Raw genomic sequence first — 20,157 nt, 5'->3', positions numbered from 1 at the left:
GTGTAATGATCCTTGGGGGTCACTGACAGTGCAGCTGGTCTAGCAAATGACCAATAGGGGACTGGACAACAGAAAAGAATTGAGAAGATGGTGGGTACATGCAGGCATGGCCTGCCAGTCTCCAGGAAATAAACTAAAGAGAGTTGAGCAACAGCAATGGGTATTTTAAAGAGTAGAAAAGGAGGGGTAGGCCAGCTTGTCCACGGTGCTGGTGGGAAATGCCAGGAAAACTCTCTCTTCTCAGGACTCTGAGCCAAGTGCGTGGCACACGGCACTCTATGCAGCAGCCATGCGATGCCATTTATAAAAGTTCTCTGTGGCTGGAGAGTCAGTGGATTCAAAGATGTGACACACAAGCTTGAGGACCTGATTCTAGATCTTCTGTGTCCACTAGAAGCTGGGAACAACAGCACAGACCTATAGTCCCCATGCTGAGGAGGCAGAGGCAGGGAGAGTCCTTTGGTCTTTCTGGTCAGCCAGTCTAGCTGCATTGGTGTGTTCCAGGTTCAGTGAGAGACTGTCTAGGAAAATATGGCCTGGGGAGATGGCTCAGTGCATAGGAACACTCACTGGGCAAGCATGAGGAGCTGAGCTCAGACTCGTAGAACCCAGTTAAAAAGCTGGACGAGGCTATGTGCTTCTGTAACCCCAGAGCTTGAGGTATGGTGGCATAGGGGTGTAGACAAGAGGAGTGCTGAGGCTTTCTGGCTGCCAGAGTTGCTCCCAGATGGAGAACTCCAGGTTCAATGAAAGACCCTGTCTCAAGAGAATAAAGCAGAGAGCAAAGAAGGCCCTTGATGTTCTCCTCTGCCTTCCGTTCATGAGCGTCTGGGACACCCACCCAGATATACACATGCACACATAGGCACCTCTCCCATATAGTAATGGCAAAGGGCGGGGTGCGAGGGGAAGATACCCAACGCATCTTTTGGCCTCGGCATGCATGTGCAAGCACCTCACACTTCACATGTACACTACACACACAAGTGAAAAAAAAATGATGAAGTTGAGAGGAGTGATAGAGTAATACATTCTGTTGACCTATGACCTCCATAACTATACAAAGTCACATACACACAGAATGCATGTGTGCATGCACACACACGATCACATACACACACACAGATTGAGAGAGAGAGAGAGAGAGAGAGAGAGAGCACCTTGCTGTGTTGGAGTCTCAGCAGCCTGAGACTCTTTGAGAACCCCAGGGAAAGTGTCATAAGGCTATACCTTGAAACTTGGTCCATAGAACACTGCTAGACAGAGAAGAAACTTTGAACCAGAACCATGCACTATTCAGCAAGCTGGAAACTGGTCAAAGACAAGAGTCTACAAGGAACTTAGAGATAAACTTGAAGCAGCATGACAGACATTCAAGATAGTACAGAAAAAAAAACAGACAGTATTTGCAGACAGATCCCTGAAGGATTGCCTAGAGGTAAACCCAACACCTGAGGCTTGATCTGTGAAGCACTGCACATGGGCCCAGCCAGGATCTTGAACCTGATCTCCTCAGGGAAGATCTGGAGGTGAGAGGGGGTTGCAAGTAGCTATGTCCTAGTCAGAGTTTCTATTGTTGCAATGTAACACCATCACCAAAAGCAAGTTGGTGAGGAAAGGGTTTATTTGGCTTGCATTTCCACACTGAAGGAAGTCAGGAAAGGAACTACAACAGGGCAGGAACCTGGATGCAGGAGCTGATGCAGAAGCCACGGAGGGGTGCTGTTACTGGCTTGCTCCTCAAGGCTTGCTCAGCCTGCTCTCTTATAGAAGCCAGGACCATGAGACCAGGGGTGGCAAGTTAACACAAAACTAGCCAGGACAACCTGTGAGCCAACATCACAAAGGGTCCCCGGGGAAGGAACACTGAGAATGAACCCACCCCACAGGTCAGTGTGTGCTCTACATCTCCACCCACCTCTCTCCCTTTTCACAGTTGCTTCTCCTTTATTTACTATCCAGTCACCTCAGCAGGCCCAATGTTTTGCAATGGTAAGAATAGGGTGGGACATCCTGGTCCAGAGGGAGTAGGAGAAGAGAGCGAGTGGGAGGAAGAGGAGAAGAGCAAAATCTGGCAGGAGAGGTCTTGGAACCACGTGGAGAGATGGACCGGACTTAAGATATGACTCAAAGCAAGTATAATGGGTGAAATCTGCATGGGAGGAAGCTATGCGGGCTTGGAGGTTTAGGATGGAGTAACTATTGCCCAGCATTGTGCTCTAGGTTAATTAAACAAATCTCAGTCTCTGTGTGGTGATTTGGGTATACAACTGGTTTTTTACTAACCACTGCTAAACTCAGAGATATTTCAAGAGTAAATATTAAATACCCACAGCAGCAGGCTAAGCGGGAAGCTCTGATGGTAAAGTATGCATACAAGCATGAGATCTGCATTTGACCCCCAGAGCATAAGTAGAAAAGCCAGGTATGGTGCTGTATGTTTAGAATACCAGCTCAAGGAGGCAGAGTCAAGGGTATCCTAGAAACTTCCTGGGCCGGTCAGCCCAGCGTACTTGGCGAGCTCCAGGCCGGTGCAAAAGAGACCCTGTCTCAGCAATGAAGGTGGGTGGTGCCTAATGAATGACCCCTGAGGATGACCTCTGACCTCCACATGCATACACACACAGGTGAGTGCCTCCCTCCTCTACCCATATAGTACACACACACACACACACACACACACACACACACACACACACAAACTCTCATCCAACAGCTTCACTCCTGTAACTTACACTAAAGTAATGAGACTAAAGCCAAACTCTAATAAAATCCAATTTTGAACACAAAAGTTTATTAGCATAAAAATACATATATAATATCCAACATTAAAATTATTTCACGTCACATGTACCTTTTACCTGCATTAGTTTCTTTAAAAAAAAAAAAAGCTTTAAAACTCTATGCTTTAAATAATTTGCGCATATGTAAACAAGTCTTAGATTACCAAAGATGCCATTATACCTGTCAGATATTGAACATCAACATTCAGGAAAGGGAGCTCCGAGCTCTACCCTATCACACTGAGCACTGCTCTACATTTTTTGGAAGGAAGGAAGAAGATAAGAAGAAGATAAGAATAACCCACTTGAGATGAGGTAAGCTGCAGAATGATATTTTAGTACCAAATATTGACACAAGAATGTTAAAAAGCATTCATGGAAACATCACTTCGGGTTTTTTTTTTTTTCAGTGTTTGCATAGCCTAAGTTATTTAAAAAACAATTTAAAAAAATACCCAAATTTGTTCTTTAGAAAAAAAGACAAATATTTGTCTCCACTTAGGATCTGTGTGTGGTTTTTTTTTTTTCCCCTAAGTCTTTGTTCCATTTAGGAAAAAAGAAGTGATATGAACATTCACAAGTCTACCAAAGAGGAAAAAAAAAAAAAAGGTTAGGACTGACATTTCAAGCTGCCTTTCGGAAAGAAAATTAAAAAGAGGTAGATGGTTAAATATTAGCGGCCAAGTTGCTCGAGTGACTAATTTTTGCCTTGGTATATACATTTACTCAGCTTTTATACTTGAAGCCAAATAGTAGGAGAAGAAAGTAAAACCTAGCAAAAGTTATCTTCCTTATGTCAACGAAAAGTAACCCCGGCTTGGGAGCCCTGTTAAGGAGGTTGATTGTTCAAAGCACTACAGTTCATGCGTTGACTAAAGCGAGAGAGCGGGCCTTGCTGCTGCGCTTCTTGGGTGTGTGTGAGGCTGTGCCCCAAGCCAGGCCCTGCCTGCTCAGTCAAAGTACGACTGAAGGCTGCCTCGGCGACGGACGTCACAGGTCCAGCAGTGGAAGCCTCCTCCCAGGGAATTGGCATTCCGGATGTTAACCTTAATGGTACTGATACCTGCGGTGAAAGAGAAAGACAAGGTCAGTTGGACAGGCTAACGTGAAGACACCCCTACAGAGGGTAAGCCCAAACGCCCGGAGTAACACCGAAGTTCAAATCCCAGCTGTTGATTTGTGAACACTCACTTTTTTGGTGAAGATGGTGTATTAGCGGTGGGCTGGGTTAAATGACATGTAGTCTACGGAAATAAAATCCAGACCACCGGCCTGGGATGAGCAGATACACCTACCGAGTACTAAAACGAAGAGCTGAGAGGTTGACTCTCCGTGAGCACAACGAGACAAAGGACACTTTCATCCTTTACACATTAACTGTGCCAGGCCACCTCAAGCAAATGGTGCATCGGCGTTGTAGCTTATTATCTGCGTTCTGTGGCTATTCAGGTGTCGGAGCTGACCGGACAGTTAGCTTTATCTGGCACCGTCTGTTAGGACATGTCTGCAGTGTGAACGGGCTACTTACTTAGTAGCATCAGCAAGAATGTGTTATACTAGACACAGTAGGACCTTAAAATAGAAAATCTGTTTTTTCCTCCTTTATTTGAGGGGGCAGACAAGCTACAGAGTCATTGCAGTGTTCATGGACGGTGGAGAGAACAAGGAGGAAAAAGACTCCCCCTCGAAGACTAGAAGTGAGGTTTGAATGTGGGATAAGAAGCTTCCAAGTCCTGTCTAGTCATATCATACTCATCCTGAACTGGGGAAATCAGGATGCTGGATGAAATGTATAGAAGTTCTCCATGTCTGAAAGATGTTAACTACAAAATTAAACCATCAAATCAGATTGCTTGGTACTTTTTACTACTTTAAGTTAAAAAAAATCATAATAGATGAAAAAGTGGAATCCAAGTAATTTTGTTACTTAATGAAAGCCAAGGAAAGACCTTGGTATCATGAGCCCAACCATCAGATTCTGCTGGATTCAAAACAGTCAAGCTATTTTTTTTTTTTAATAGACTCTACATTAAGGACAGATTTGGCAAATAAGAAAATTACCTTCTATGGCATATATCTGAAATGTTGAGCAAAAATTTAAAAACCCAGTTCCAACAAGTAAGCTGCCTGACTCTTACCGAGGGTGTGTCCAAAGGCTCACACACATGAGCTGTACCTTCAGCTCACGTGAAATCCTGCCTTTCGCTATTTTCCTCAACAGTATTAGAATCCTGGTCTAAAATTTAAACATCAGAACAGGAAAACTTTGCTCCAAGTAAAACTTTGCTCCAATCCTGCTCTTGAAAAGTAGAACGGCTGGCTGGAATCCTTTATCATATTTCGGAACCATGTTAACAGTTCTTACTGTATATGTATGTCACTTTTCTAGTTATGTCCTTACAAGCCCCCTGAAACATGTGATTACCGGTTAGATGACTTCTAAAGAGCCTTCAGTAAGTTCTTCTTTGGAGGAGGCGGAAAAACTCATTTGAATGTGGGCGACGCTCAACGCACGGGCATCAGGAAACCAGCAGAGCGGCAGACATATTAACTACTGCCAAGGGATGTTTCAGAAACTCGCAATGTACTAACAACCTTTAAAGGCTGTGCTTATTAGACACAGTTATAAAATGACCCCCTGGTACCTTCAAAGGAAACATATGAACTCAACAAACCATATGCTAGACCAGCATGCCTTTTCGTGGGTTAGTGGTGAACATTTGCGCACGAGACATTGCGCGGCGTCTGTCATACGTACCCAGCTTCTCGAACATCTTTTGGATTGGGACTTCGTTGGCGTCTACCATCACGCGCTTCTGATCCAGCATTAAGACATTCATGGAAAGCCACTTGGATGACATCCAGAGGGGGTGATCTGCAAATAGCAACGACTGTTAAACCACGCATGTCTGAGCCCGTTCTCCATTAGAGCGAGGGCTTCCAGGGGAAGGGCACTGAAGTGGCAGCTCAGTCCTTTCCTGCGTCACTTCCCGCATGAAAACTCATTTTACCACCTTACAGCACCCGTTCTTTCTGACAGGATTTCTCTGTGACACAAGATGACGCTGAACTTGCGATCCCCGTGCCTCAGCCTTCTCTGTGCTGGTGTTACAGGCCTGTCCCGCCATGTTCTGCTTTGTTTGGGTTTTTAACTAGGTTTTGTACCGCTGTGGCTCAAACTCAAGGCCTTAAATATGCTAGGCAAGTGCTCTACCACCGAACCACATTCCCAGCTCTGAGAATTCAATTGTCAAACAACATATCTATAAATATTACAAATCAGCCCGTATTCATCAGACGTGTGAGATTCATCCTGTCTTATTTTAGAAGTCGTATCTTGCTTTATATAATATTTTTAAATTGTTTTCTTCTCTTTTCATTTTCTATGAAAGAAAAACAAACACATACCCCAGCCTTACTCTAGGTCAGCCGTCACTTTACCGCTGGGTGGGGAAATGCCATCTCTAGTTTGACAAAGGTTGGCTACCCCTACAGGTGAGATCCTTGATCACAAAGGAGGTAAAAGCAGACATACCATCCGGGATGACTGGTGTTGGAGGAGTAACGATGCTCCATCCTGCTTTCTTGAAGAGATCAATCTGTAAGACCAAACAACCCAACAGACCTCAATTCAAATTTGCTACTTTTTTAAGATGGGGTCTGTCATGTAACCCAGGCTGGCCTTGATCTTGTAACCCACCTACCTCAGCATCATAAGTAGCTAAGATTATGGGCATGTGTTATGACGCTCAGCTGTCTTTATCATTAATAACTATATTTTGGCAAAATAAGGACACAAAATTTTTTTTTAAGTTGATGACTTTGTTCAAGTTATAATTTAAAACAGCCACTGGGTCTGTACAAGAATGGGCTTGTTGACAGTGAGCCAGGGATGGAGGAGGGACTCAGGGGTCCCACCCTTCCCTAATGGAGTGTTTGCTATTCGTAGGATCTCAGAGTCACTTTGTGCCTAGTGCTCACACAGATGGCCCTGGGTAAACTCACTGGGTCACAAAATCAAACCCAAAAGTCATGATTCTGGCCGGGAGGAGTGGGGGTGCGAGGATGAGAGGGTTGACGAGAGAATGCATCCTATGTCTGAAACTGTCAAAGAACAAACTTAATGATGTGCTGTGTGTGCGTGTGTGTGTGTGATGCTTTTCCCTCCCAGTAATACTAGAAAGCAACAGAACGTTTAAAGCTCTTCAAGTTTCAAAATTTAAAATAACCAAAGATACTTTCCCAAGGCATCCTCGTTAGAGAAAGTTTAAATATGTCCTGTTTAGTTAAAAGAAAACGGCATTGTGAGGATGCCAGACTCACAATATGCTCCACAGTCCTACCATTTTGCACTGCCATGAGTAAAGACAAGTGTCAGAGATTTGGTCTCAGGGCACCACAGTTGCCACTGGATATCTATTCCAAGTCAGCCACCTCCACACGAGACCACACAATTCAGTGTGTCATCCTGCCACTAAAATGAAATCAGTCACCTTGGTGTGAAAATAAGGGATAGGAGTGAACCGGGCACGGTATGAAAGTGCCTCTGAAAAGGTGTCCTGAAGCCTTACAAAGAAGTCACTGCCTAGCTGCACCGCGAGGCAGGAGGCAAAACGGGAGGCCAAGGGTGTGAGGGAGAGGGCAGCTGCAGAGCGGGGCAGGCAGAGGGGAAGGAAATCACTGTTGAATAACGTAGCCAGATGCACATATTTGATGAGCTGGCAGGGGAGTCTGACGATACTATGCTAACCATCACAACGGCAGGGTGGCTCTCTGCCTGTTGGTTATCTCCTAAATCCACCATGAGCAATTCAGCGCCACCTGTCACTGCTAAATTTGTCACTCAGTAGCACCAGGAACCCCAGAAATACGGGAGGGGTGCCAGCCTTCTCTTTGAAATGAAGTCGCTGGGGCTCGCCAACTTCTCTGGTGTCCTAAGAGCTCTCCTACCTGATGACATGGTCGGTCAGGGTTGGAGAGCACGAGGCCCGGCCCAATGATGTTGAAGGTGGCATCGATGTGCATCGGGTTGGGGTCTTTAAACGAGATGATATGCACTCTGTAGTCCGGAGCCAGGTGCCTCCGCATCCACTCGATGCCCAGGAAGTTGGTGACCTGAAAAATAAAAACAACCCTCAGAGGATTCCATTCTAAGATTGGAAAACCGAAAGTAGGTAGGGTTTTAAAGCTTTTAATTGAGGGCTAAGGAATTCAATAATGTGGTGTGAGATTTCAGAGCCAGCCTTTGGCAACCTGGCTTCTCTGTGCGAAAATGTCCCTCCCGGCTCGAATGAAGTCGGCGGCGTCAAAGCACGGCTCGAACTCAGTTGTCACAAATTTCCCCTGAGCGGCCAGTTTGTGTCTGTCTTCCACAGAGTGGATGGGGTAATTCTAGTTGGAACAAGAATGAACAACACACAATGAAATTATTTTTTTAAGGAGCTTATTTACAAGGATATATATATATATATATATAAAATTTAAAAATTAGTTGAACACAATTATTTTTCAAAAATAGTACCATTCAACTCTAGATGAAAGCACCCATAGAAAAAATGTTGGTCAGTGATGATCAGCTCTAACTGCCAAGCTGACTGGATTAAGGAAAGCCTAAGGGATTAGTGAAGAATATCCCTTTGGCATTTCCAGAAACGACTAGATTATGAGGGGCTCTAGGCTAATGGATGGATAAATCCCTTGATGTCGTCATATGATGGCATTATTGAGAGGCGTGTATGTTAGGAGGTGGGGCCTAGTCGGGAGAAAGTGGGTTAATGAGAGTGTTCCAGGGGGCGCTATCTTGTTCTGATCTCTTCCTGGGTCCCCCTCTCCCTTCCCCTGTCTCTTCTGTCTACCAAGAAGTCAAACATCTCCTGCGTGCTTCTGCCAACACACTGTTCTGCCAAAGCATGTGGGTGGGGCCAGCCAATGAAATCACCAAACTCTGAGCCAAAAATAAGTCCTTTCCTCAGTTAGAGTCTTTCTCTCAAGCGTCTGGTCACAGCAGACAGAAAAGTAATATAAACAAGTCAAGGCAATAAAACCATCACAAGAACAAAATGTAAACCTGGGCATTAGAGTAACTTCCTGTTACTCTAGAACAGAAACAAAGGGGCATGGGGCAGTAATTGATTCTGAAAACAGCCCGTGACACACATACACATGCCTGTAGCTAGTTACAATACTGAAAGCCAGCGGGACGAAGTCACCCTGCTCCTTTAGAGAAGAAATTTGGCCCGGAGCCCAAGTCATCTCTTAGAATGAAATGCCATGCTTCCCCCGGCCAAATCTGCATTTGCTGGACTTAGTTTTCATTCTGTCTTTAAAGAACTAGAGTAATTTTTTATTTTAAGATTATTTCCGTAAGTGATTTTTCTATGAAAAATAGATAGCTTAATTAAAATATACATCCCTTGTATTTGTTTGTCTGGGGGGAGGGATGGTTCTAGCACCCCACAGATAACAAAACCTATGGATGTCCAAATGCATTGCATAAAATTGCAGAGCATTTGCACAGGACCTGTGCGTGTCCTTCTATAGCCTTTCAAACAGCACTAGATTAGTTCTAGTCTTCACTGCTGTACTGTTCTTGAATGACAAGATAGACACAGTTTTCAAAAATACTATTTATGGGTGGTTGGTTGAATTCACGGAAGCAGAACCTGCAGGCGGAAAGCTATCTGTGCATTTCGTCTTACTGCGATTCTGGCCTAGACACCAGATTATTTTGCTGGAGGAAGAGAGAGAGAGACTTTAGCCTAAACATTTTCGTGGCTCCAGGGGTGAACGGCAATGCGCCCTTCGGACAAGTTTGGCTCCCTGTGATGAAATGACACCACTCCCTTCTAGAGTTCTTATAAGAATAAATGTGATGGATGATATAGCTCGAGCCCAGACCTGGGTACACAGTGAGCAGCAAATGTTAGCTGTTATTACTGCTGTTACGACCGTTAACACCTACTGTTCGAGCCATCTAAACAGAATCAGCTCTGAAAACGGAAATTCGTAACGTGTGTGAAGTATCAGAGCAGTCCCCTGTGGGTGGTTCGGAACAGTTCCTGGCAAGCTGGTCTGTGCCTAGGGGCCTACCTGGTCGTAGAGCGCATCAGCCATCGTGGGCTTGGGTGCTGTTGTCCACTTGGCACCTCGGTGGAAGTAGTCTTTGATAATTGACCTGTATGCTCGGTACTCAAAGAAGCGTGAGCGCCACGCCATGGGGGCCTCTATAATCTCATTTCCCACAACCATCAGGATGTCCCGAGGCATCGCGCTGTATAAACCTAGTGGTCCAAAGAGTTCCATGGGCATCTCAGAGACACAAATTTCTAAGACATTCAAGTATGCGCGCATAATCTCTATAGAAAAAGTTTACTAAAAACCCTGCATGTCTATATATTTACCTAAAACAGGGCAAGTGGAGCAATACACGCTAGACTAGACTGTTGACAAGAGTTTCCTGTTGGGTGGTGATGTCAAGCAAAAAGGGAAAGAAAGAACTGAGAGAAAATTTGAATCATCAAGCCTTCTCTACTTGTAGGTCTCCCATCCCCCTTTTAAGATACAGAAACAGAATTCTTAATGGGCAGTGTCATGTGATAAAAACTAGGCTAAGATCATTCTGAAAAGAAAAAAATCATAGAACTCAAGCACAAGAGCAGTTGTGAAGCAATGGCAATTTAAAAAGAGGGAATGTTTCCACTCCCCGATCAAAAAGAAATACTGGTCTGTGTATCTGTGTGGGAGTATGTGCACCTGTGGATGGCTCGGAGCTGGAGTTACAAACTGTTACTAGCTGCCTGGCCAGGGCTGGGAACGCTGAACTCTCAGGTCCACTGCAAGAGCAGTAATGGCTCTTAACTGCCGAGCCATCTCTCCAGCCCCTCTCTTTCCCCTTTAATTTCTGCCATTAAAACAAAACTAAGTACAGCGCACTGTTCTTATGTAGAATGTTTACAAGACTTAGACCTTTAGAAGGGGTGCCCCTCAATCATATCAAAGGGAACCAGACTCCTTCTCAGTAATCTCTAAAGTTTTGAAGGAACAGCAAGCAAAACAAAGGATTCTTCACGAAATTCTACAAGCGTTCTCCTTATGTATCTAAGAAGGAAACCAGAAATCAAGGCCCCGTGAGATTACCTCCTTGACAGAACTTACCTGTAGACTCAAAATCGGGAGTCTTGTACCTCACTGACCAGTCGATGGGGTCAGGCCGCCTCACCGTCACTCCTTCCATTGTTAGGATATTGCACATTTCTTCAACCTCAGCCACAGCCTTCTTCAAATGATCTTTGGGAAAATATAGACCTCCGTTTTTCTGGTAAAATGGCCAGTACTTTTCGTAGGTATTGGCCTGGAAGCAGAAGCATTACAAAAGAATGACGCAGCTCAAGGTAGGTTCATAGGCTGTAAACAGCTATTCACAGAGCATGAGAAGGAGGCAGACCACAAACACCCAAGATTTGTTGATTGAAGACCTCTCAGTTATCTCGTTATCTATTTTAAAAGATTTATTGTTATTTTCACGTGTGCACGTTTGCGTGTGTGAGCCCCCAAATGAGGGTGCTAGATTCCTGGAGCTGGAGTTACAGGCTGTTATGAGCTGTACCAGACATGGGGATTGGGGACTTAACTAGGGTCCCCTAGAAGGGCAGGAAGCACTCTTAACCGCTGAGCATCTCTCTTCAGCCCCTGAATACATGTTTTAAGGCCTTTGATCTTGCCGCCTCAGATCTCATGCCTAACCCACAGCTTGCCTGTCCCCAGTACAGGCTTGGAATCTTCCGGGCCATGCTTCACAGACAAAACAGGACATAGATACCCCTGTTATAGAGTCTCAGTGAGGTTAAACAAGAAAACATAGCAAAGTAAGAGAATAAAAACCCGGAGTTCTTTCAGGAAAACAAACAAACAAACAAACAAAAAAATCTTAACGGTGTTAAGATTAGGACACATTTTCAAGTGTGCTTTAGGCCTTAACGTGAACGGCTCACTTTCCCACTGGACAATATTTTCATTTAACAACACTGTGCAGCAATGCAAGCCAGGCTTCCGGGTTTGTCTGTCAGCATATCTCACATGTAACAGCCCATCCCTCTCCCTTTCTTGAATCCATTCTTACATCATTTCAGGCCCGTTTGGAAGAAAAGTTCACAGTTTCAGTATGGAAAAACTTTCCAAAGGTTATGAGCAAAACAAAAAAATAGAAAAAGAGTTTCTATTAAGACTGTTTTGCATGCGTCTAAGTTATTTATAACCAGTTAAAAAGAATACACCGGGCATGCGTGTGATGCCAGCTATAACCCAGACAGATGAAGCAGAGAATCCAGACCCCGAGAAAATCTCTTAGAACTTCATCACAACCCTGAAAAAGCCACATAACATTTTAACTTTTTTTTTTTTTTTTAGTTGAAAAACACATTTAAAGCGCATATTGCTTTTCAGTTTCTTTGTATTAATGGTTGGTGAACCAACTACCGGTTCTAATCATGTCTTATACATGGGGTTTCTACCTCAGATATGACATCTGTAGTCAGTATTTTTAAAAAAGTGGCAAAGATGGGTTAAAGACTCAAGTGCATTGGAGTGGGCTTCGTTTGGCTAGATATCCGTAACACCTGGCAAGCCTATCCAAAAGACAGGGTGCTCAAACACATGGCCTTTTCACATGCAAAGTTGTTTGCTCACTTCCTGCCTGAGTAAACAGGACAGGAACTTCAGTCCTCTGAAGGTCTGACTGGACAGTGTTCCAAACAGAGATAGGGGCTTGGCAACTCCGTTCTGTAAGTTTGAATATTTTCAGCTTGATGTTTTAATCCTTCTAAAGCTAGAATTATTTATTATGATCCTTGTTCTTCAAGATTTTTGGTTTCATTTGCTTGCTTTGAGACAGTATCTCATCTTGCAATCCTGACTGGCCTGGAATTCACTAATACACTATTTAGACTAGGCTGACCTCGATCTCACAGAGACCTTCCATCCTCTGCCAAGTGTTGGGAATAAAGGTGTGTACCACCACACTCGATGTTCCTAATAGTTCTGTTGATCGGGGCCGGACTAAATGTCTAGATCTTTAATGCCAAAGACATTTTTATCCAGGCTATGTCTCTGCTTCCATAGTTACCTTAGTCTGGTAAATATAAAATATATGGATGCAAGCTATCCTCTAGTTAGGCTGGGGGCCTGGCTGGATGACACAGGAGAAACTGACAAGCAGATCTTTCAAAATCAGGAGGGATCCCAGCTAATTACGTTCTGAAAGCTGGGTTATTGGCGAACTAAGGTCCACAAGCCAAATCTAGCCAGGCTGCTATTTTTATAAACAAATGTTTAAAGGGGCACAGCACTCTAATTTGTTTACACAGTGCCTGTGGCTGCTTTCCCATTATAGTGGCAAGGTTGAGAATCAAAAAGCAGCCATGCAGACCTATGTTCTCGACAAAGCCTGAGTCATTTATTGTCTGATCCCCTACAGAAAAACGTTTGCTGGTTCCGTTTCTGATTAACTTGACTTTTGAAGATCTATGAACAAATAGCAGGCTCAATTTCTGCTCCAGGAAAAATGTTATCAGTGCTAAACATTTGAATATTTTTTATAGCTAATCCACTCTTAACAAAAACAAAACAAAACAAAACAAAACAAAAACCCTAACACCAAACCAAAACAAAAAGGTTTCTACCCCTAGGAATTTCTTCAATAACAGCTAGAAGAGAGGATAATAATGACTCTTTCTTTTCCTCTCTGACACATCCTGGTACTGCGACCCATCCATTCACCGCTCCCATCTTCTCATTCCAGGCACATCTCCTACAGTCCACTAAGGGACAAGAAGCCTTTGATAATCCAACACTGAATTGTAGCGGACACAGCCATGTCACTTGCCAGACTCACTCCAGAGTGTCCGGCGTGAGCATCAGAGCGAACCTGGCCTTGATATGAAACACTAAGTCAACTCTTCTGGGAGAAAAAAAAATGTTATTTGAACAGATGTCTGTGCAGTTTATAATCTGGCAAACATTGGACAAAGTCCAAATGATCAGGGTAAATTACATTTTCCAAGAAAGAGTCAGAAATTGTTTACACTTACTTTTTAACCTTGCCAAATGAGCTGGCAATCATTTACCAAGCATTTCACTGCACTGTGGCACGTGATGTCTTTAATAGCCTGTGGCAGAAGGAAGCTACACTCCTGGAGATGGGCTAACCCCTCTGTGAGAGTCCGTCTGCTGCATTAATTTTCAGACACCCTCTTTGGAAAGCCAAGAAATACCAATAGACACAAAGTTTTTGCTAAACTAGCATTAAACTTGTATCACCATTAACCTTAACAGTATTTTTAAAGTCCTCTATCAAGGGCCTTATTTAAAAAAAGAAAAGACAAAAACAGCTATTTACTATGTTTTTACAAAAGAAAAAGGCATTAGGCTTTTTAAATAATACTTTCTGAATAGTGTCTTTTTTTGTACCTTAAAAAAAAGTTCCCTAATGCATATGTCTTGTAACACTGGAAACTCTATTCATCATTAGTAGAGATACTCTACTGTGTTATCTTATCATTATTATTATTATTATTATTATTTTTTGAAATGAGGTTTTGCTGTGTAGGCCAGGCTAGTCTTGAACTCAAGATCCTCCTGACTCAATCTCCTGAGTGCTAGCATTACAGGCATGTGCCACCAAGCCCCAGTCATTACTTTATTTCTTCTTATTCTGAAGTAGGGTAATTTACCTGTATTCCTGGGCCTAGCGGCCCATGTCTGTCCCCCAAGCATCAGGAGAGAGAGAGGCAGGAGGGTCAAGAATTCAAGGTCATCTTTGGATACACAACAAGCTTAAGGCTAGCCTAGGCTTTGTGAGACTCGTCTGTCTGTCTGTCTGTCTCCCTTCTAGAGAATGTATCTTCTACTTACTCTCTTCTCCCTCAATACCGCGCTTGGTCTGTCACATAAAAGAGAAGTGACCAGAAAAGTGAACGGGATCAATATGGCTAACGCTACTGATATCTACAGATATGGTACCTCCAGCTTTTGTGACGGACTTTTGTGATGTAACTGGATCCATACAAGTATGACTTGTCATTTTCTCCTATTTTGTGTTTTTTGACATAGAACTTCGTTCCTTCAAATTAAATCTGAGAGGTAGCCCTTCAGCTTCTTAATAGGAGTTCTGCAGGCCAAGCAGCTGATATTTCCAACTTTTATCAAATAACTCATTCCATGACAGCCTCCTTACTTTAATGACATTCATTCCACCAGCACTTTAAGCTACAAAGTCTAAAGTCATAAATCAGGTGACAAAGCACTTCAAATGATGTCTGGAATTTTGATTCCACAAGATCACATGATATTGGGGCTGGAAGTATGGTTTACTGGTTAGGAGCAATTGCTGATCTTCCACAGGACCTGAATCCAGATCCCAGCTCCCATGGCTAGAAACTCAGAACCACTTGTAACTTTAACTCCAGAGGATCTAACACTCTCTTCTAGCCTCCTTAGGCATGTACATACACACCCATACATGTAAGTTAAAAACATTTAAGGTCAAATCTTATAATGGTAAATAATCTTAAAGACAGTTAAATGATAAATTACTACCTGAGTTTGAGTTTTCACAATCAAAACAGTTAGGGATACTTCTTGTTAAGAAAATTCTTTGAAAGATTATGTCTTTTTTTTTTTAATGTACAGATAGCATAGAAATTAATCTTTTCATCAAATTTCCATTATCGAAATCAAGGGTATATTCAGAGCAACAGGAAGAAACTATTGTCTCTGCCAGGTCTCACTCAAGAACGGTCTTCTTTCAGAATGCTTTCTAACCATTCAATGCTTGGGGTGGCTCTTAGCTCTCCTTGAACTTCACCTGCCTTGCCAGCTGGGTGGCCTCAGATACTTAGAATCTTCATCAATGAATACATCGTATCTCTCCAAACAGAAATGAAGCTTCCTCGGGTCAGTGCATTTCAGGTGATGGAGGAACTGACACAGACTTATTTCCTCACTCTGCCTTACAAATGAAAATGTAGGTGTTTAGGTAGCTCCAGTACACTCAAGGTGTATTTATAACTCAGGATTGACAAGACCTTAGCACTGCCTACAAAATGGAAGGGGCCCTTATATTACACACCACAATCACCTAGACACTAGCCCATAAGGACCGTGGCCATAAGAATATGCAAGTAAACACTAGGAGGGTTTTTGTTTTGTTGTTGTTGTTGTTAGAGTTTTTTTGTTTGTATTGTTTTGTTTTGTTTTCAAGACAGGGTTTCTTTATGTAGCCCTGGCTGGCTTGGAACTTGTTCTGTAGACCAGGCTGGCCTCAAACTCAGACAGCTCTACCTATCTCTGCCTCCCGAGTGCTGGGATTAAAGAGTGTACCACTGTTGCCCAGCTCTAGGAGTTTATTTTCAAATAGGAAGATATTACTTGTTGCCGGGAAATTCTGGAAGGTATTGGGAAAGGCATTTTGGAACTAGGTAGTGGCATAAGGGAGCACAGGAAAACGGGAGCAAAGAGCCGGCTTGTGAGGGGACGTGAACGCATGGAAGGAAGGCGTTAGTAGAGCAGAGGAATCATGGGAGCACAACGAGTCACATGATCAAATTTGGGTTTAAAACAAGTCACTCCAGTACTGACTGGGGTATGGTCTGGAGAGGGGAGTGAGTAGGAAGAGGCAGCTGGGAGCTAACTGCCACCGTCCAGGAGGAGATAAGCTCCAACTTAGGATAGAGGCTGGGCATGGGGCAAGCTTTCTTTCCACAAAGACTTGATGTGGAGAAAGTGACTGAAGGAGAAATCAAAGACCTCTGGTGTTTTGATTTGATTAAGTAAGATTGTCAAAAGTTAGGAGGAAGAAATGAAGGCTTTGGCGTAGAGGTGTCTAGCAACTGAAATTCTAGCTGTGCCAAGCGTGAGGTCCTGTGGCACTACCCACTGGAGTTCTACACGGCCTGTCGGGGAAGGGTCTGGACTGGCGTGAAGGGGGGAGCAGAAGCCGTGGGAATGGCTACCAGAATGGGGCAAAAGGTGAAGCCACAGGCTGACAAGTCGTGAAGGGAAATATGGAGAAACACCCAGAGAATAGCTTCTCAGGAAAGCAAAATAACTTAAGTTACACCCCCTACCCCAGCAAAGTGAATTGGAGGGAGGACCCACAGGATCCTGGGCCCTGCTTGCAGACCACAGGTTCATGGCTTACCTTCACCTCCACCGTGAACGGTGGGACACAGGCATTTTCTGCTCTGCCCACTATCACTTCCTCTAAAGGGTCCCATTCGTTGTAAGAGGAGACAGGGCAATCCTTAGGCAGAGGATCGGTGGCCTTGTCTTCAGCTGCACAGGAATTCTGGGAGGAGACTGTAGCTGCCTGGGTGCTCTGGAAAGTTCGCTGCACCCATCCTATCAAAGATCCTCCAAGCTTAAAAAAAGCAAAGACAAACACACACACACACACACACAAAAGAACCAAACAAGACAGGGCTAAAGTGTGAGAAACCAGAATGACACAGATACATATTTCAGGAGATACTAAGATGCCGGTTAATAGTGGGTTTGTGGTGATTAAAAAACACCCCCCTTTTTTTCCTATAGATTGCTTTTGTTCATTTGCTATTCGCTGTAACTTCCTAAACTCCCTAGGAAGATCTGGTTCCTAGCCACCACTCTCCCCATCTGTATGTCAAAATAATGAAGTTTCTGCAAATAAGCTTGCAGAAACTTTCTCAGAAGATAGCCCGTCCTCTTCCCATAGCTTCCGGCCGTGTCCAACTGTGGGAGGAAGTCTTTCTTCCCTCGTCTGGAAGCTTACCAAAGCTGGGTTCTTTTTACTGTAAATAACATGGAATCATTTGAAAAGACCTTATCTTTCAGAATATGCGGCCCCAACTGATTTAAAAAAAAAAAAATCTCTGACATCTACTTCACATTTTTTTTTAGCATTTCAAGTCAGGGAGTGACAAATTGTCATCTGTACCATATTACATATGGTCCATGGTACCCTAGCCACTACAAAAATTAACCCTGGCAGGCACGGAATTTAAATTTAAAAAAGCAACCTAAGCATGTCAAACCTCTTCTTAAAAAACGCAGGCCTGTGTAACCTAGAGCGGGAAGATCCCCTCTCCTCCTCCCCCTCCCCCGGCCCTCGCGCAAACCTCACCCCCCCATCCCCAAAACTCTCATCGAGCTGTTAAAAACCCTCCAGAAAGGGGCTGGAGGGACCCACGGGTGGAGGAGACCCAAAGCGAGAGGGCAAATGACAGCTGCTGGAGAACCAGTTGCTGGCAGATCTCAACTGCCGGAGCTATTCCTGTCGGGGAGCATGGGAGGGTCCGCAGGCATGCGCGCGGACATCCCGGGGACGCAGAGGCCAGGGCGGAGCGGCAGGTGGGGGACAGGGTGGACTCACTCCAACTCCCCGCACCCCGTAAGCCCCGGGAATTCGTGCCACAGCTGAAGTCAGCCTGCAGGCTCTAGGCATCTTCTCCCCCTGAACGGGGAGTCCGGTCCCCCTCTGGCTCCCCATCCTGCATCCCGCGGGGGACCGCGAGGCACGCACCCGAGAGCCGATGTAGTGCACCGCCTCGGCGCCTCGGCTGCCGCCGCGCAGACACCGAACCCTCAGCATCGCCCCTGTCTCCGCCGCTGCTCCGCTCGCGCAAAGGTCCCGGCCGCCGCCCTCGCGCCAGCTCCCAGCCTGCGGCCGCGCGCGCTGCTTTTGTAGCCGCGCCCCGGGGGCCCGGCCCATTGGCTGCCGGGAGCAGGTGGCCCGGGCGTCTGCGGGTCACGTCCCGCAGACGTGAAAAAAGGGCTGGCCTTTTTTTTTTTTTTTTTTTTTTTTTTTTTTGCGTTTTGGGGGCTGGCTCAGGTCCACGCCCGAGGAGACCCAGCGCTTAGCCGGGATGGCTCGCTCGTCTCTCCTTCTGGAAGTCCATTTTGCAACCTGAAATGCAAAAAAAACCTCAAGGACAGTTCTAGGCTTAAGTTCAAGTGTTTGCACTGACCCAGAACCTGTGTGACGACCCTGCCCTGCGTTAGCTTCCAACTTTGGCCCCTTGAGTCTGTGCGGTGGTCTTTAGAACACCAGTCCTTTTCCGTGTGGTGTCTCTGGCTAGATGCTCCTGTCTTGAGAAACTCAGTCATGAAAACAGACAGTCAGCAGTAAGGCAGGGCTGCAGAGAGCTTCCCCCAGCCCGGCCCGAAGGAAGCACGTCTTAAAAGGTTTCTTTCTACACGACTTTGCTTGACTGCAAAGCAGGTTCCCTCCCAGCTCAGTCTGAACTGCAACTAGAGGACTCCGAACTGACACGTCGTTTCTTAACGGGAGGGGCAGATCTGAGTACTTCTCCTTGTGACTTTTTTTTTTTTTTTCTTATGTTGCTCTGTGCTTTGAAGAAGAGCCTGGCTGTGTAGTCCAGTCTGTCCTGCAGTCCTCCATTCTCCTTAATTCTGTGATTAAAGGTGCGCGCGGTGAGAACACCCGGCTTCTCTGTGCTGTGTTTTCCAGAAACTGGGACCAGTCACCTTGATCGCCTCTGATCCACCAGCGAACCAGGGGCCAAAACAAGTGGTGCAGGTCAGGCCTAGGCAGCTGTAAGGGCTGTATGCTTATGAGCTAATGCTCCGCCAACAGGGAGGCCCCCAACAGGGAGGCCCCAGGGTCGGGATTCTGTGTAAGGAGCCAGTGAGTCTGGGTCCCTACCTCACTCTGCTCCTAAAATGCTGTGTGGCTTGTACTCACAACCCTTGACCTCCCAAATGAAGGCTCATTCTGAGAGTGAGGGCTTCGGGAAATCTCAAGAATTTCTCAAGATGTAAAAAAACAAAACAAAACAAAACAAACAAACAAACAAACAAACAAGCGCTTTCGTTCTATAGAAGGGCTACATCTCTGGGGAACTTAGGGTCAGCAGAGATGTTCCCTTCACAATAAAGGGATTTAAAAAGATGGTAAACTAGGCGTATAGTTTGGTCACCAAATGCTCACCCAGCATGCATTTAAAAACCAACCAAACCAACTAGCCAACCAATCAAATCCTCACCATAAACTTCATAAGGCCCAGCATAGTGGCTCAGGAGACACAGCAAGTTCCAAAGCCAGCTTGGACTGCCTGAGTCCAAACAAAGGCTGGTAAATTCACATAAGAAAACCTTTATTTCTCTTCACTTCAGTTCTACCTGGGATCTGAGAGCATCCTCGTGTCTCTCATTAAAGACATTTCACTTTGGGAGTGTAAGGTCTAAGAGTGTCTGACTAAAAGGAGGCTAGGGTGCAATTTCATTTTTGATATTGGGAAACTTTCACAGCCAAATAGACGCTCTTATCTCTTGGCATCCAGTAGAAAAAAAAAAAAGTAGGACAGAGCCCCACACACCAGTT

General features: G+C 44.8%; 1 protein-coding gene across 1 annotated transcript; it reads right to left on the bottom strand.

The window, feature by feature from the left end:
* Positions 1-2,772: 2,772 nt before the first annotated feature.
* Gatm (glycine amidinotransferase) lies at positions 2,773-18,474 on the bottom strand. The gene is made up of 9 exons (XM_055622997.1): positions 18,337-18,474; positions 16,978-17,196; positions 10,938-11,133; positions 9,873-10,063; positions 8,037-8,174; positions 7,734-7,898; positions 6,319-6,382; positions 5,542-5,658; positions 2,773-3,846 (listed from the first exon to the last, which is right to left on the bottom strand). Exons 1-9 carry the CDS (start codon positions 18,403-18,405, stop codon positions 3,734-3,736), a joined length of 1,272 nt encoding a protein of 423 aa, XP_055478972.1. The 5' UTR covers positions 18,406-18,474; the 3' UTR covers positions 2,773-3,733.
* Positions 18,475-20,157: the final 1,683 nt, after the last annotated feature.

Source organism: Psammomys obesus, unplaced genomic scaffold (assembly GCF_907164565.1).
Source record: "Psammomys obesus unplaced genomic scaffold, mPsaObe1.curated_primary_1811, whole genome shotgun sequence".
NCBI classification, from domain to species: Eukaryota; Metazoa; Chordata; class Mammalia; order Rodentia; family Muridae; genus Psammomys; species Psammomys obesus.
The sequence above is the reverse complement of the archived record's forward strand: the minus strand, read 5'-3'. Positions and strand labels throughout refer to the sequence as shown.